The following is an 18,905-nucleotide window of genomic DNA, read 5'->3' as shown; positions in this document are numbered from 1 at the left end:
AAAATCTAGTATTATTAAAAATATTTTTACTCTCACAAAACATTACAACAATATTGTGCAAAATATCACTACTGTTTGTTGGATGTTTAATATGAAGGAAAGGAAAGTGCGCACATCTGTTCCTGGGTCCGATAAGATTATACAATAAGGCAACCACAGAATGAAGCACACGCGTGCTATTTCCCGTGCACGTGTGGATCTACAACTGCACCTGAAATAAATTATTTGTGAAAAAAATGCTATTTCCATTTTTGTAGCACCTAATTCCGAAGAATATCAGCAAATTAAACAGAGCTTCAAATTTCTCGCTGTGGACCGGATGTTGAGCTGGATGTAGATTTGCGCTGCACATCAACACAAAGAGCACGCACACAAATAAGCGCACATGCAGTGTTGCACACACTTGACAATTGTGCCTCCTTACGTCTGGGGAGGAGTAACGGGGAACAAAAGGAGCATAAAAACGCCGGTACGGTAAAGAAGGCTCATGCATACATGCAGAAACCCCCTGACGATTGTGATTTGGTGTAACTCAGGAGCATATGATGGAGCCGGAAACATCTCGAGAAGTGCGCGGTTTTGCATATGTTTTTTTTAAAAAAAATTACAGCTATTTCCGAGCAATTCTGCATCAGCTCCTATGGGCCTGAGTCCTTAAAGTGAGCAAAGCATTAAAAAACAGTAACTTTGCACCTGGGCAAAACCATTTTGCATTGGAGGGGAAGGCAAATTTAAAATGTGGGGACAGACTTCTATTTGGGATAGCGCATGTCCTAGATCAACCTTAAATTTCAGTGTAAAAATAAAGCTATCAAGTATTTGTGTGCTACATGAAAAAACAGCCAGTATTTAACTTTTGTGCCAAATAATAAACTAATTTGCACCCCTTGCATTGTAACATGGTTTGTCCCAGAGAACATTTACTCCTTTTTTTTTTTGGCCTTACTTTCCTTAATGACTCAGGCCCTGTATCTTTAGACAAATTCCTGTTTTGTTTTTAAATTTTAAAAGATACAAGTAGAATTAATTAAATGCATATTCTGCTAATGTTTATTTTCTATCATGCTCACATACCGAAATATTTTGTTCAATTTAAATCACACTCAGAGCAGTGGGTGACAGGACATAAGGGAACGTTTAGTTCTGGAGAGCTAAAGGTTGCCTATCCCTGATCTACAACAAATAACAAGCATAGCTGGAGAATATTCCTGGAAATAAATACTATTAATAAATACTATTAATAAATGTTATTTTATTTTTCACGTTACGCAATAAACAGTATTAAGCAATGGTTTAATTAGCATTATCATCACATTATAAAATAGTCTTATTTAATCTCATTTATTATTGCAGCAAGAAGTGGCCTTCTATACTTCCAAAACCAAGACTTAATAATAATAATAATAATAATAATAATAATTCATATTATCATTCAATTTTCTTTACCCGGAGCTCACGGTGTTCAAAGTTCTATTACAGAGAGTGACATATTTACAAGAGCTTACTGTATTGTGTTCGATAGTTGTGCAGAAGTCCTATCTGTGCCTATAGTATTTCGTCAACTCTTATTCTTAAAATACAAAGGAACCATCCTTAATTAGTAGAGGAGGCTTCCATCTGTCTCCGAGTCAGGATTTCTTTATAAATGAGATGCCTGAAGTCCAACATTTCTTCCACGTTTTTGTGTGACAACATTTCCTCGATTGACAGCATCCTAACACCTCCAAATTCCACCGCCGACCGGCCGCGAACAGCGTTTAGCATTTTCACAGACGCCAGAACAGACTCTTCCGAAGTCGCGCAACCTGGAAAGATCCGGGCGCTCCATAAACTCTTCTGGTCGCCTGAGAAAAGCTCTTCCGAAACTTCAATTCCCCAGCGCCCCAAACACTGAAGAAGGCTTCTGCCGAATATCTGAAGAGAGTTCACATCCGACAACGAACCCACACTCCTTTTTAAGTTATCCTCAATCCCAAACAGGATGGTTGCATACATTAAGCGCCCATCAATCATCAGACATAATGAACTCACAAAAGATTTGTCTGGAACGACAGATCTAATACTTATGCATGAGCCGCTGATAATACAGTATTCCCCCACCGATACATCAGGGCCCAGCTTGGAATATTCAATCACCGTGTGAGGTGAAACTTTGCATTTTGCATCTAATATGCTTTGAATGACACATGTGTTTTTATTAGAATTTTCATCTTGATCTGGAACGATGCTAAAAACTTTCGACTGTAATCCAAGTTCTGCCCGGAGGCAAGCATCAGAAGTGAAATGATATAAGTATTCCTGCAAGGTTCCGATGTGATAGAATTTTGAGTTATTTAAAACTATTACTGTGAAATCCGTTCCTCTAAGGAGAAAGTAGATTTGTTTCCTTACTTCACTAAGCTGTGATTCTATTTTAGACACGTTGGCCGTGTTCTCTGTGTAGTCTAGAGTTGCATCGGGGCCTAATGCTTGCAAAAAGTCCCCGTACGCATCTATTTCACATTTAATAATGCCTAATTCTTCATAGAATCCAAGTAACACTCTCACGGTACTGTGAGACATGTAAAATAGGCTATCTGTATAAACTACTTCTGAACTCGGCACGTCATCCTGGTTTCCGGTAAGACTAGGTCTCATTGGGTCGTTCACCACGGCACCCTTGTCCCGCATTCTCTCAGGGGTTGGCTTATGAAGATAAGACCTGCATGATCTATATTGCAGTTCGTTATAATCATTATCACATTTCTCCAACACAAACACCCCGTGTGTGGTACCTACTTCTATCGACGAAGGATGAGCCAAAGCTATTATTCCCGGCCTATCAAACTTAACCGGCAAATCCCAACTGCAGTAAAGCTCTATGTCATCTGCACAAGTCACCAGCACGCCCGGGTTCATATTGGCTGGGAAGTCTATGTAAATAGCCAGTTTCAGGTCTAGCATTTGATAAATGGGGTCTCCGAACGGTAAGGCTGTGAAAATCTTTCCTAAGGCACTTGCATTTGGTAGTCGTTGACTGTAACCACCTACAAAATAAAACAAAAACATTAAAACTATGACGGTTCAGTGACAGAATTAAATAAAATATACAGCATTTCTCTTTTATTTCTGCTAAAATACTGCTTGGTTTATGGTATCGATTAATTATAAAAGTAAGGGGAAACCGGTGGACTGTTCTTATAACATTATGTCAGTTTTTGTCCTTGACAGTGCAGGAAGAGACCCGGATATCACCAGCAAAATTCTAAAATTCATTCAGGGCCTGATTCATTAAGGAGCGCAGAAGCCGTTGCGTGCAGAATTTTGCACTGTGCCGGCCCAGAAGCGGAGCATACACCAGAGAATGCAGCAATGCCCAAACCATAGATCAAGCACAAAAGACCATAACTACAGCCTATGGTTTCTTGGGCGTAACGGGAAAGGGAAGGGGCCAGTAGTCAATGTTTAGTAAGAGCGTGGCAGCGGGGTCGGATTCCAGCTCTGGGCATCTCAAAGGCACATGATTTTCTGTCGTATCACTTGTACCAGCTACAGGTTGTTTGTAAGTGCTGATTACTAGTGATAGGTAGCACGGTGGCTCAGTGGTTAGCACTTCTGCCTCACAGCACTGGGGTCACGAGTTCAATTCCCGACCATGGCCTTATCCATGAGGAGTTTGTATGTTCTCCCCCGTGTTTGCGAGGGGTTTCCTCCAGTTTCCTCCCACACTCCAAAAACATACTGGTAGGTTAATTGGCTGCATTTTATGTACAGTCGACATTAGTAACCTAATAAGTGTATTTTATGGGGAGGAGGGGAATGAAAAACAAACCCAACAACTTTTTTTTTATTTTTTAATGTTCTGTCAGTATCTATGATATTAATAAAATGTAACATTAATTTTGGTACTGTATAATCCACATATGTATTGGACGTATCCTGCAGTGTCTTTTCTGTTACAACAAAGCGGACCTAGACCCATATTCATCAACAAACGTATCTTTACACCCGCTTATTGTTGAATACAGTTGTGTGTATGCCCGATGGACGTGCGTTTTTAAAAAAAAAACACATTACGTTTGTTTTACGTTTGTTAATGAATCAGGCCCAAAATGTCTATTGGCGCACTAGGCAACCACCTACGCTCACCTAACCGTAGTGCCGACTTCAGTGACTTCTAATACACCTATATTTTATAGCCAGGGGGTATATTATCCCCATGAGACAATAAAATACTGATATATGTAGTTTATTTCAGTTTCATATCAGTTAAATATGAAAAAAAGTGTAAATATAGCTTTATTATTGTAATAAAATCCACTCTTTGCCTCAGATGTGCTGTTCTCATTTCTAAGTGAAAACCTAATTTTTACTCATTTTCAAAGCAGTAGTTTCTGTATTACTAAATTACTTGATAATGCGAAGTACGCCTGTGCTTGTGCCACTCTGAATCAACCCCGACCAAGCTGTGGAAGGGACAGCGGGATGCGCCAGAACATTTTAATTCCATTAGTTACAGGCAAGAACAAAGTCAAGAAGTGCGGATTTCACCTCAGTAAAATAATATAGGACTAAACCTGCCTTATAAATATCAAATATTAAAAACTAAGCTGCTGAAAATTGAAATATATATCACAAGAAATGTTTAGTTGCCCGCACACACTGGTGGCAGCCATTTTGTGGTCTGAACCAATATTCATGACATACAGGGGTGGTTTTTATAGTGATACTACAGAGATGACAACCTGAAACCAGTTTATAAAAATGTCCAAATAGCCATACAAAGTAAGGTGTATAAATAATTACTTATGAAATGACCAGATTGCAATCATGCCAGAATTTCACTTGATGATACTGTATTTTACTAAAGACCAGTCACATTTCTATGACCCAGGAAGCCGTGACAGTCACTAATTCCCAGTGAATGGATTGGCTGCACTCTCAAACACTGGTTCAGCCCACAAAATGGCTGCTTCCACTTATACCCCTTTCAGATTGCCAATCCCTGCAATATCCCAGGTATATGAACCTGGGATATTGACGGGGGACAGAGCCTTCCACCCTAGCAAATCCCCTGGTAGACCGTGTCCACGGGTCTGCCCGGGTATCCCTGGCAACATCACAAGATGAATTCTGATTGGCTCCGCTTGTGATGATGATTTCTTTTTATTTTTCAACGGTGTTCAGTGAGACCTGGGTTGCAAAACCCGGGTCTCACCGTTCACACTGGCAGCTACCCGGATCAGACCCGGGAATAACCCTGCATCCGACCCAGCTGGATGCCCCAGGACCCATTTAGGGGTATATTTACTAAACTGCGGGTTTGAAAAAGTGGAGATGTTGCCCATAGCAACCAATCAGATTCTAGCTGTCATTTATTTAGTACATTCTGCAAAACGACAGCTAGAATCCGATTGGTTGTTATGGGCAACATCTCCACTTTTTCAAACCCGCAGTTTAGTAACTCTAGCCCTAAGCTTTGGGCAATAACCCAGGTCTTTTGAGCAGTGTGAATGGGGTATTGGTGTTCAGTTGGTGCTTGGGAATTATTGATCTAAACTGTAATATGATGAGCAATGAAACTTAAACTAAAGACTAGACTATAAATACTTACATTAAATCTTAAATATAAGAGATTTATTCATGCCTCTGAATGTGACAAGGTACATAAATTCATTTTACTGACTTATGAACTGACCAATACAAGTTTAATATAGTATACACAAATGTGCTACTAAGAATATTTCATTAGTACTCTGCTACAGCCAAACGAGTGCCATTTTGCATTCAATGCAAGTCTGTGAAAATATCAAATCTGAAACATACTGTATTAACATATAACTACCAAAACACTACACCCTCAAAAGGTTTAAGTATATAACATAATTAGACCTTAGACTTTAAAGTAGAGATGCTCACTGACCCCCGTGAACTGGTTTTGGTTTTGGATCTGGATTAGCTTCGTGTTTTGGTTTCGGCAAAACCGCCCTCATGTGTTTTGGTTTTGGATTTTTTAGAAAAAAACCTCAATAACACTAATTTCAAGTCATTTTGCAGTCAATTTAGACCACCTCACAGGTCACAATATTATTTTTTTACCCTTTCGGACAAATACTGCAGCGACCTGGCTGGATGGTAAGCGACAGAGCAATGACACAAACAGATGGCAGTTCCTAGCACATCTAAGACACATTGGCACATAGCAGTGGCAGAAAAGAAAAATGGGGGTCCACCCTCCCTCCCACCCCTCTCGATGTTGGATCTTTAAAAGGAATTCAAAACTCGCGAGATCCGATGACGTCACAATGACGTTTTGCCTCGCTTTCAGTTCCGAGGGCGCGCAACAGTGCCGAGCCGGGCTCGATACTCGGATCCCCTAAGTTCGGGTGTGTTCGGTTCTCGAGGAACCGAGCCTGAGCATCTCTCCTTTAAAGGTAAATTATGTAGAATCTTGAAAACTTGGAGTTACCAAAGACAGACGCTGATATCTTGTGATAATGGTAAAAACGAGAGATACAAAAATATTAAAGCCCAGGTGACAAATGAGTATTTAATTGCTAAATGAAAATGACACATTTGTCAATTTTACATTGTACAGTGGCTCAAAGAGGCCAAAATTCACAGATTTGCAATTCATATTATATATTTTGCGCAGGATCTACTTAACTACAGCAAATAACGCACCGTATCTACGGTACTAGTTCCCTGTAAGTAGAAGTTTAAAGTTTGAAAATGAATCAGTTATTGGAAACTGACCCAAACGAAGATCAGGAGACAAATTGCTCTTCACCTAGCCCAGGATGTCTGGATAATTGAAAATCATTGCTAGACCCATTCAATTTAAGCACACTGATTGCGTTTAATTAGTTAAGTTAGATAATCTTCAGAGATTTTGTTTTATTGACCGACTGAAAAAAAAAAAAAAAAAGTATCTTGTACTGACTAATTATTTCCTGTTTAACGAGAAAATTATCAAAGTAATGCTCATGCTCAGAATGGGAAATGTACAAACGTACCGGCGTGGATTAGCATTACAGTAAAGGAATCCAATTCATCGGGATATAACTGCAGCAGGCGGTGCAGAGTGTACAACGTGGATCCTCCGTTTCCTAACAAGACAAATACCAACATTAAAAAAACACTACCATAGAGATAAGAAGACAACAACAGGCAGGAAGCTTAATGCTATATGCAAACATGCTTACACTGATCTAAGTCACCCCTATACATTTGGCTCTCACGAGTTCTTGAGATATCTACCTATTATGGAGGAACATTACTGTGTCACTGAAGTAGATAGTGGTGATAAAGGCACCTATTTTTTTAATCTTTGTGGCATGCAGATATGATGATCATGTCCCAGGAATCCTAAACTCTCCACATTCACATACTACAGTGTTGTTGGAGTCTTTTTTTTTAAAGTGTTTCATTTTTAGATTTGTCGCTTGATGACAAACAGGTGAACTAAAAAAGCTGGCTGCACATGACAGTGAAATGTATTTGTGTCCAGAATTTTGTGATATAATTCATCTACTAGGCAACCAGTGCCAGAAGCCACAGCACTTTCTCATTATAGATAAATAATATATATATATATATATATATATATATATATATATATATATATATATATATATATATATATATATATACACACATACATACACACACACACACACACACACACACACACACACACACTATATATAAAAATGTTAAACATCCATGTTAAGCACACCTCACAGGTACAACCATTAATCAGTCTGCTGTCAGATCGGCGGAACAGAAGACCTGGACTGGGCCTTGTAAATGGAGCCCACCCTTCTCTCTCCATTTACACCCCAGGGACACTTACCAACTTTTCCTACAGCTGAACACATTCTTTTGGAATGCTCCTTCCCATACAAAACAAACTCCCTGTTGATTTTTAAAACATGTAGATCAGACACCTGGACTAACATCTGCCCAAAAACACTATTCCAGTGTCTTTATATATAGATAGATAGATAGATAGATATAGACACAGGAATAGTAATCAGTCCGAGTCTCTCCTCTTCCTGGGGAAAGGAACTGCAGGGTCTCTATAGAACTTCTTAGGTTTTCGTTTAGTTTGATAGTCAGGAACAAAATGTGTTTAGTTAGTGCCGTACAGGCAAGGTGTTTGTTTGGAAGTTTTCTTTCTGTTTAATAAAACTGGCTAATGCCAGTTGTACCAAAACCTTGGACTTGTGTGACTTCTCTGCTGCTGTACACTAACATCTACCCCAGGACTTGGCACTTGTTCCCCTAACCTAGTTACAATATAAAATATATATATATATATTTTTGCCATGACAGGGCGCATAATGCACGTTCATCAAGAGCTGCTCTCAGTCACATGAACAGATGCAGATATGCAAACAAACAGGTCTGGTGTGCAGAATGAACAGATTGATATTGCTATAGATAGATAGATATAAAAGTTTGTGCAATGCGGCTGCCAGCTCCACGGAACACTGACCTGCATGCGTTGTAATATTCACACAAGGATACACAACAGAAGCCTGCACTGACAGCAATAACCACTTCCATGCCTCTCTACACATGTTAATAAACAGACACTTGCATGACACGTGTACACATTATATATATATATATATATATTTATATACACACACACAGTATAAGGTAGTCTTTGCAGCCCTGTGCAGGGAATATCAGCTAGGAATACACAACATCTGATGTGTTCATACAGTCGAGATATTTGGTGACAGTTCATTAAGTGCCAGTATCCAGTGGGTGCGCCAGACAGTTATTTGGGAAGCCAAGTGTTGCAGAGAGCAGATTAGAGGGGACGCTGGCTTGTTTCTCTAACTAACAATACAGTTTAGGAATGGTTGGATATTTATAGGCTCAGATCACACACTAATTGGCGAGCCGGGTGCAACGGCAGCAGACACAAAGCCGCAGATGGAATCACCGCTCCAGGCTTAAGACATCCAATTATAAAAATAGCTGAAGGGCTCACCTATTTTGGGTCCCGGTGGATCAGAGAAAACGTGATAACGAACTCCGAGAGGAAGTTCTTGTCTTGTGAGTTTATCCGCTATCTGCTGTTGATAGGCCAGCTCTTGTTGCTTGTCAGCTGCGGTAATGACAACCACGTCCCAGAATTCCCCAGCTTCTACTTCTTTACCTGCGTATATAATACAAGCCAGAAGCAGATGGAATGAGCACATGAGGTTCCTGTTTTATTTTAACCTATAGAGAAACCTATAGAGAAAATAAATATACTTATTACATTAAAGACATACAATAAACGTATAAACGTATATGGTAGAGACCTGTGCATTGCTCTGGCTGTACTAAACTAGTAATCAATATATAAAAATATTATATATATGCACACACACTATACATACAATACATTATACATACCTCAAAAAACAAGATTTGGCATTTTACAAAAACGATGACTTTAAAGGGTCTTATAGTGTTTACAGCTCGATACCAGTTTACAAAAATGCTCAAAAAAACAATAAAATTCTAATTCTGGAGGCAAATTGCTAATGAAGAGACCCAGTTCCATTTCATATCGAAGCTCTCCCTCCGTGGCTCTATTGGTATTAAATATAGTATGCATGGAACGCTCCACTCCGAAATCCAGTTCTTGTCCTTAATAAAAAGTTCAGTTTTCACATCGGAGGGGAATTCAATTCAGCGCAAAGTCCCGTAGGGGCCTTGCGCCATGTGCGGCTGAGCACCCTTCCTGGTAATATAGTGCCCGAAAAATCTGCAATATTTTGCCTACTGAACATCCTGCAAAGGCTCATGGCACGAGGCACCGACGGACATTGCGAAGAACTGAATCGGCCCCGTAGTGTTCAAAAGAAGTAACTGTGCTGATGAGTGTGGCAGGCTGTGATCTGTCCACTTGTGTGATTGTTCTTACATCCACATTGTTACAGTATGTTGTAGCTGTGGCTGTGTGAAATCAGGCCAAGCATTTCTTGGTGCTGTTGTGTCCCTATGATTGGGACATACAGTCGCTGCTCGGTGGCTTAGTGGTTAGCACTTCTGCCTCACTGCACTGGGGTCATGAGTTTGAGTCCCGACCATGGCGTGTTTGCGTGGGTTTCCTCCGGGTGCTCCGGTTTCCTCCCACACTCCAAAAACACACTGGTAGGTTAATTGCCTTCTTTTAAATTGCCCTTAGTCTCTCTCGGTCTGTGTGTGTGTGTCTGTGTGTATTAGGGGATTTAGATTGTAAGCTCCAATGGGGCATGGCCTTATCTGTGTGGAGTTTGTATATTCTCCCCATGTTTGCGTGGGTTTCTTCCGGGTGCTCTGGTTTCCCCCCACACTCCAAAAACATACAGGTAGGTTAATTGGCTGCTATCAAATTTTATCCTAGTCTGTCTGTGTGTGTGTATGTTAGGGAACTTAGATTGTAAGCTCCAATGGGGCAGGGACTGATGTGAGTTCTCTGTACTGCGCTGCGGAATTAGTGGCGCTATATAAATAAACGATAATGATGCTCTGGGTAAGCTCAATATAGCCAAAACATGCTCATACACTCAAGCAGGTATAAGAGGTGATGTATGATTCGTTGTTACAGTAACCATGTCTCACATGTATTTTCTGGTCATGGCCTAGTCTTCCGTTTCCATCATATTCAACTTTAATGTACATGTTTACACAACATAGATTGTACACACAGTGACACAGGGAGGTGCAATGGACGATGCTACCACGTACGCATGAAGTAGATCTACACTGCCAACTACATATTACAATTTAATACAGAACTAGCGGTGGAGGTGGGGGGTGGGCATACGGAACAATCACAAGCCGCAATCTCATGATGAAATTAAGGAAGGAGGGGTCCCAATGTGGTAATAGGAAGGACCTTCTTCTGTTGTTGTTCCACAACTGCCACACCACTTTATAAATCCCTCCAGACTCCAATTAAAATCACTTATCCTCACCTGCAAAGGCATCAACGACATCACTCCTTCATACATCTCAAACCCCATCTCAAAATATTCCCCCTTCCACCCACTGCCCTCTTAGATCTATCTCTGATCTGCATCTCGTCTCCGGTAACCACCTCTCACTCCCACCTACAAGACTTCTCCCGTGCTGCTCCCCAGTTATGGAATTTCCAACCACGCCCAGACTCTCCCACAGCCTTCAAATCTTTAGACCCTCTCTCAAAACCCATGTCTTACCCTACTCCCACCTATACTGTCCATATTAATGCACCCTTATCACAGCTGTCCTAATCTACACACTCGCTCCTCTTGTCTCAGCGGTGCCCTCTTCCCATTAGAACGTAATCTATCTAATCAGCTGAGCCCTCCCTACCCTTTGTTTCCATGTCTGCATTTATTTCGTCTATCCTGTATGTCCCTGTTTTATGTATGCCCTGTTGTCCTCACCATCCGGCACTGCGGAGCACTGTGGCACCTTACAAATTTGCAATAATAATCATAATGCACTTTAAAGTGACATTTTCACTCTTTCATCCATGTGCAATTCCAGTCAGCCCCACAATCCCAATAAACTAGGAGCAGTTTGAATTCTGGGGAGCAGTACCTAAAATTGGATTGTGGGCGTGGAGCTATGAATACGCTAGGTATATAATTCAGGAACATCCAGCCAAATAGTGCCGCTATGAGCACCTTAATACTTTGCCCTTTACTAAATTCTCTCTCTTACCTGACAAACTGGCCATCAAGCCACGTAATTATTCTGACTTTTCTAATGGTTCATAGTGCAAATAAAGTAGAAAAAAAAAAAAGTATTACGCTGCTCAAATAGTTTCTTATATTGTAGAAATCAGGGGTGAACTTCCAATGCGGAGCGCCGGGCCATTTCACAAATAATTATCTATGACAACGGATTATGAATGTTCTTATGACATTTTTACACAAAGATGCCGGGCTGTGGAGATATTACTTCAAAGGCGAAACATAAGAACATTGCCAGGCAAACCAACAAGTTCACTGTCATTTGCTCTCGGCTGCATATTACAAGAAGCCTGTACAGTTTCCATTTGCATGCAGTAACAGTCTGTTGAAAGAATTCATTTTGACAAAGTAACCCTGGGAGACCTGCAAGTCACATGGCATGAAAAATAAAGCGGAGATACAGATTAATTAAAAATTTTCGGAAAATCGACTGATTCTACAGCTACTCTGGAGCCGCGTCCGAGCCTGTCAAGCAACCCTCACATTGCGAATCTAAACCTACTACTTTTAATTGACTGAAGTAGCTGTCATTGAATATTTAAATGCATTCAAATGAAACTTAATTACAACCTATTCTCACACTGTTCTCTCTGTGGTATATAGGTGAATGTAATTGCTGGAGGTATAAGGATATGTCAGGTACTGCTATTACCCAAGTGCGCCAAGACAGCTGGGATCCAAGATTAACTCCTTCATTGCAATGCAAAACTTAAAACCACCATTTGACATTAATGTATTTTAAAAGCTGTGTCCGAGCTGAATAATATTCATGAAATGGACGAGAGTGTTTATACTCGCCATCCACCACATTCTCTTACTCCTCGGTAGCCGCTTGGCATGTGAGGGAGGTGCTTCTTTAACAGAGCAGATACTGAGTGACTGACACCTTTGCAGTCTTCCTTTGCGGAAATGCGCTGTGTGGATTGGTGGATTCAGACACAGGGGAGGGGCCAGAGATGTGACAACGACACAAGTGACTGCAATGACTGCCAGATTAACACTAAGCAATGTGTTTTGCCTTCAGATCTAAAAATATTCATGTTGTGGTTTAGTGGTTCTTTAAAGTGAGCCAGAAACTATTCAAAATAGTATATTAAAGTGGACTTATAACCTATCTTCTTTCACTTTTTTATCTAGTCACTGGCTTTAGCAAGGAGTATTCTAGAACATTTCTTTACCTACCCCAGCTAGTCACCCAGGAAAGGGGCATTACAAAGCTCCAAATGTACTAAATAGCGCTACCAACCCGTAAGAAGTACTAGTCTGAGAAAATTCCTGGTCTCCAGTGCCATCCTAGAAATATTTCTTGGCATTTGTGAAGTAGCCGAAGCGGTTTCTCTCCAACGCCAGAGTATAGAAAGCCGGCTTGGTATACTGGGTGAGAAATGTGATTTTGCTAAGCTGACGCCATCTTGTTGCGTTATAGCCATTTTGTTCTCTTATAGCTTAAAGACAGATTAGATACAGCTAGTTTCTAGGAGTTATTCATTGTTTGCACAAGACTATGGTTATAACCTTGGACATAGCAGACAGGAGATAAACGACTCCCCCCTGGGGAGTATTCCTGTGTGAAAACGAGAGTATGTAAAAACTTCTGTGTAAAGCAGGGGTGGGCAAACCTGTCCTCAAGGGCCATATCCAGTTCATGTTTTTAGGATTTCTGTCTGTAGAAATAGGTGGGATAATTACTGACCCAGCCAAATAGATTAACTCAGCTGTACATGATTAAAGAAATCCTAAAAACATGAACTGTATATGGCCCTTGAGGACAGGTTTGCCCACCCCTGGTGTAAAGGGAGCATGAGTGGTTAAAATCTTTTGGGGCCTAGTTTTCTGTAATTCGTGATTTTTGCTATATAGAATTGGACTTGTAACTAATAAAGCAGAGTTTATTGTACACGCAAATCATGCAGTGTATTTAATTCTCTCCAGCTGATGAGCTCATAACTGATAAACTGACACTTACAGGCGAACAATCTGATTTAGATTCGACACTGGGCATGCCTCAATGCAGCTCCTCCCTTCAGTGGATGGCTTTAGGTGGAGGCGGGGCGGTCATTTTCTTTTAAAACACCCCTTTACTAAAGCCTAAACTTTAAAAATGACCTTTGTGATTTTGTCCACTTTAAAAACTACCCATGTAGAAATGTCTCTATAATGATACACGACCGTCACAGTGCGAGATCCATCGTACCGCTTCGCCGCGCCAATCTTTGCAGATTTGAGCTTTCAGTTTCACTACTGTGCAAAATGTTAAATTAAACATAGTTTAAAAATAGATTGTATTTACTTTAAACAATAATATTTAAAAAAAATAAATAAATAACTTTAATGGATGAAAAAATCATTTATGAGAATAAAGCATATTTATGTTTTTGTTTTCTTATCGCCATCATGAGATACTTAATAAATAGCCTTTCCCTGCAAATGTTATAATGGTAACCCTATTAGTATATTTGGGAATGCTAAAACAAGCCCCATCAGCGGTAAGAACACCCGTTTTAGTCAGCATTAGGTCTCATCCTTTGATAAATCTGCTCCTTTGTGGCATTAGATTAATTAAAACTGTGCTAATTTATTATTATAATTGTTTATAATTTATGGTAGAATTAAAGGAATATCTCTGAGACCTCATTATACAGGTCTAAGTAGGTTTCCGATTCTGGGCGGATCAGTTGTTGAAAGAGTATCTGCCTCTTATAACGCACACATACAAGAATGAGATATAAGTGAGCTTCAAGTGATGGAGAATGCACATGATGGGGTGTTACTGGGGGGGGGGGGGGCTGCATTGCCCTGCCAACATAATAACTTTATTATTGCTTGTCCTCTGAGATGACAGATCAGGCCTCGGACTACACCTCCCATGGGAAAACTTCAAATTTTGCGTGCATTTTCATAGGCAAACCGAGAGGGGGTTTCCTAGTGCCTGGAAACCCCCCTCCCAGCCTGGGATACTGTATGCTTGAGGTGGCTGGACCCTGCCCCAGGACCAGCCACTTTGCAGCTTGTGTGCAGATAGTTTTTGTCTGCACTGTTCACAGCCATCTCTCCCCAACAAGTATTGAAAGCAGCAAGAACAGGTAGGAGAGAGCAGGACAGTCTGCCAACTGTTCTGACACACTCAATCAGGACTTTGTCCTGATTGTAGGGACAGTTGGGAGGTATGTCCCGCTTCACATGGCTCTGCTCGTAAAGGGAGAGCTGTGTGCCCCTAACAGTAGTGCACGCAGCATTGCCCGTATATATGATGGGGATAGGAAGAGTTGGAGAGCAGCCAAGCACTGTCTAAAATTATAGCCACGCCCTGAAGCATGCTGGCCACACCCACTGGTGGTGTGGCGTGTAAACCCCTCTATACAATAGCTGCATTTGCCCCTGATTTTATACCGGAACGTGCTCTTTTATACCTAGAAACACCACCGTAATCAAAATATTACAATACATAAGAGTGACAGGTCAGACACATTCTCCATGTGCACTCACACCCATGACGTATTTAACCTGTAAGTGAAATAAATATTTTAGGATAAAAATGGAAAAGTTTAAATGAACTAAGGGGGTGGCAATAAAGTAAAATAGGTGAATTTGCATAAAACAAAAAAGGCTCTAAAGGGTCTATTTATTACGATCTAGTATTAGGGATGGTTCTCTGGAGCGGTAGAGCCAGTTTCAAGGGGTAGATATGGGATTCTATTTATCAAACACCACAAGTCCACCTATTCTGCAGTCAGTAAATAGGGAATCACTACAGATGGATTGATATCTATTAATTTATGCTAAAACGTATCCAAATTATTTTTCTATTTCTGATAATATATGGATTTGTACTGATAGGAGAGGCTGGCGGAGAGTGGGCAGATCACATTTTCATAGCTGAACTGTGGAGTAGTTAATTAAGTCACCCCAGGTTATTGCAATAACTGGAAATAATTGGGATAAAGCAGAATCAGTCTATTAGCACACAGAGAAGAGGAGTCAGACTGCCAGATACACCAGAGAAACTAATACAGTTTGATAACTTGTCTGTAACATACGGTATGTTACATACCACAAGAGTTTGCACACCTGCTAAGGAAAATGTGTATTATATTTACACACTACTCACTCAATTCTTTTTTTTACTCATACTTTTCCAAAAAACTACTGCCAACCACCAATGTTTAATGACATATTTGTATGAAACGTGACGAAAGTACGAAAACAATAAATCCTCAGGAATCTAGAGCACAAAGGGTCTCATAAACTGGTAAACAAGGTGGTTTAAAACACTGTTCACACCCAAATCACTGACACTGGTAATGGGATGTGTAAGTTAGTATCATCAGTGAGGAGTCATACTACAAAATAATTATATTTATTCTCAATAAATGTACTGATGGCGTGCAACCAGTATGTCATAAGCAAACATAATAATAATATTGCACTGATATGTTTCTATAACTAATATATGCAATAGGTGAGCCATAGACCACCACCTTGCATTTAACAATTTGCATTTAATCTGCCAGGAAGAAGCTACAGACTGAACATGTATGTGTATGTGTGTGTGTGTATGTATGTGTGTATATATATATATATATATATATATTTATCTAATATATGTACCTCTGAGAGTGCTGTACTGTGCCAGCCTACGGTGGGCTTCTCTCTGCAATCTGGCAGCTCCCGTATCACACATCCTGACTCCTATCTGTCACACTCTGCTGTGTAACCTCTGAACCTGCAGCTGTCACAGCCCCGCCCCTATCTCCGGAGCTGCCATATTTGTTAAGGGCAAAGCCTTCAGGCTCATTTATTGAGACAGTGCAGAGAGCGGGTGACGTCATGCAGCAGGAGGCGGGCCCTCTGTGACTAATAGAGACAGGACTACACTACACTCTGCAATGGGAGATATATATATATGGGAGAGGCTGGGCAGGAGAGCTTTCAGTCCTATAGAAGAATGCATATCTGACTGACAGCTCTGCTTTCCAATAGGCTCTGCAGTAGAATTATTTCCAAATGTCTCTGGCTTAATTAGTAAAGGTGAATACAAGGACTGCAAAGATATTTGCAGAAAAAATAGGATCTTTATCAATGTAATGCACACAGAGAATTAGCACATAGGTCACTAAGTAAATGTAAAAACTTTCTTTTTTGTAATATGTATAATTAACCAAGAAACACATTGTTCTGGTTAGGAACCGCTTTGCTATGATACAAATCCTCTTCTCTGCAGTATAATGGGGCCTATTTATCAAGCCCTAAAGCATGTGGAAACAGCTTTTTCTGCATGGTTTTGGCATTTTTAAGTAAATTAACTATTAAACAAAAGCATAACACAGGAGATGTCAGTGATATCTCTCGCATCAGACAAATTATATCATAATACCGTAGTCCCCATAATACTAGATGGGGACTGCAGCGTGGGCAAATGTATCAAGCACTGAACTTGACCCTGAGGGCTAATGCCAGTCAATCCTTTGGGGAGAGCATTGTGGTAGATGGGGTCCTCGGATCATCATCAATTATTCATATAGCCCCACTAATTCCTCAGCGCTCTACAGAGAACACACTCACATCAGTCCCTGCCCCATTGAAGTTTATAATCTAAATTCCCTAACACAGACACACAGACTAGGGTCAATTTTGATAGCAGCCAATTAACCTACCAGTATGTTTTTGGAGTGTGGGAGGAAACTGGAGCACCCGGAGGAAACCCACAGTGATGATGATGATGATGATTTGTGCAGTTGTATATGGTGCATTAGTATTAGGGTTACTGTAAAGCCTTAAGGTGCTTATACATAGGCAGACGTGGGCGCTGAATTCAAACCGCTGGTGTCTTTACAGCAGACCATTGTCAGATCAGACCACCTTCAGCTGGTCATACGTGTTATGCACACACTGATGGGAGCCCTTTTGTGGGCTGATCTATATCTATATTTATGTATTTATGAAGCCACAGCCAATCTGTCCATGAGGCACTCAGTTTTTTGTGATTTGATAGACTGCATTCACAAGAATAGTTTCAGCTCATAAACTGTGTAGGCAACTTTAAAGGACAACTTCACCTTTAGTTAACCCATTCATCCTCCCTCCCCCTTTACCTGGAGCTGAGAGCTGGATCTCTAAACAGTCTGCACTTTCTGCGAAACCTCCATAGTTCTCAATAGAGTTCTGTGTTCCATAAAACTTTATTGTAGATCTATTCATGAACTTGTTCCAGAACTGAGGATTACAGTGTGACCTATATCTCAGCTGTGTAATGGGGAAGTTAGGAGGAGGGGTAGTCTCACACTATCTGCCATACATGGGTGGCGTATTTAACTCACAAAAGCTCCATTAAATGTGCAGTGTGCCTTAACAGATATGAATTCAACAATACTACAAAACAAAAGTGAGTGAGGTTATTGAAGTAGATGGAGTTTCCGTATTGGGTCCATACAGATAAACAGAGGAATCAAGCTCTTGCTTTTAACAAAACACTTCATTTTTTTAACATAAGGTCGTACTGCCCTGTTGATTTATCTAAAATAGTAATATTCCAGAAAGTGACCCGTTATTTCAGCTGCTGGTGTCAGATATCAATGTCAGTCAGATATGACTGACATTCTTATGGATAAATGTATCAAGCTGCAAGTTTCTGGTGGGTTTGAGAAGTGGAATTGTTGCCTATAGCAACCAATCAGATTCTAGCTATCATTTATTTAGTACATTCTACAAAATGACAGCTAGAATCTGATTGGTTGCTATAGGCATCTCTACTTTTAAAACCCGCCGGAAACTCACAACTTCATTTATTTACCCCTTACAGTTTTTGTACTGCAGTATGTTTAATTTGTACACTGTGGTATGCACCTGTATTCAAACATGAGAGCTATAAGTGTACACACCACATTGCAGATCGCCAGGTTTGTGTGCAGTTTTCTTGCTTTGGTATTTCAATGCCTCGTCTCAAAGACCCTAAAGTACTTGTGACATTCACAAATGTGTATGTAAAATTTTCTGTATATTTGCTATGTAGTTACATTTAAACCATGACTGCTAAAATTCCCAATTGAATTTTTTTTAGATAAAAAATGCCACACCCCTCACCAACACATCGAGAAGATCTGACCAAATCACAACCACTTTGGGTGGGACCACTCCCAATGACTGGCATACCACACCCCTTTCCCTCTCCAAGAAACAGGACTGTCCATGAGAATT

At 40.4% G+C, this 18,905-nt stretch overlaps 1 protein-coding gene across 1 annotated transcript; it reads right to left on the bottom strand.

The window, feature by feature from the left end:
* Positions 1 to 1,256: 1,256 nt before the first annotated feature.
* FPGT (fucose-1-phosphate guanylyltransferase) lies at positions 1,257 to 16,427 on the bottom strand. The gene is made up of 4 exons (XM_075181927.1): positions 16,320 to 16,427; positions 8,987 to 9,154; positions 6,996 to 7,088; positions 1,257 to 3,026 (listed from the first exon to the last, which is right to left on the bottom strand). The coding sequence occupies exons 1-4, from the start codon at positions 16,390 to 16,392 to the stop codon at positions 1,594 to 1,596; spliced, it is 1,767 nt and encodes a 588-aa protein (XP_075038028.1). The 5' UTR covers positions 16,393 to 16,427; the 3' UTR covers positions 1,257 to 1,593.
* Between the last annotated feature and the right edge of the window lie 2,478 nt (positions 16,428 to 18,905).

Source organism: Mixophyes fleayi, chromosome 8 (genome assembly GCF_038048845.1).
Source record: "Mixophyes fleayi isolate aMixFle1 chromosome 8, aMixFle1.hap1, whole genome shotgun sequence".
NCBI lineage: Eukaryota > Metazoa > Chordata > Amphibia > Anura > Limnodynastidae > Mixophyes > Mixophyes fleayi.
Note: the sequence above shows the minus strand (reverse complement) of the source record. Positions and strands in the feature narration are given on the sequence as shown.

Coding starts and splice junctions, on each gene's coding strand:
- FPGT (XM_075181927.1), bottom strand. CDS start 16,392: ATGTGTGATACGGGAGCTGCCAGATTGCAGAGAGAAGCCCACCGTAGG. Junction 9,155..16,319: donor ACAGTACAGCACTCTCAGAG/GTACATATATTA, acceptor TTATATACGCAG/GTAAAGAAGTAGAAGCTGGG. Junction 3,027..6,995: donor TGTAATGCTAATCCACGCCG/GTACGTTTGTAC, acceptor TTTATTTTGTAG/GTGGTTACAGTCAACGACTA.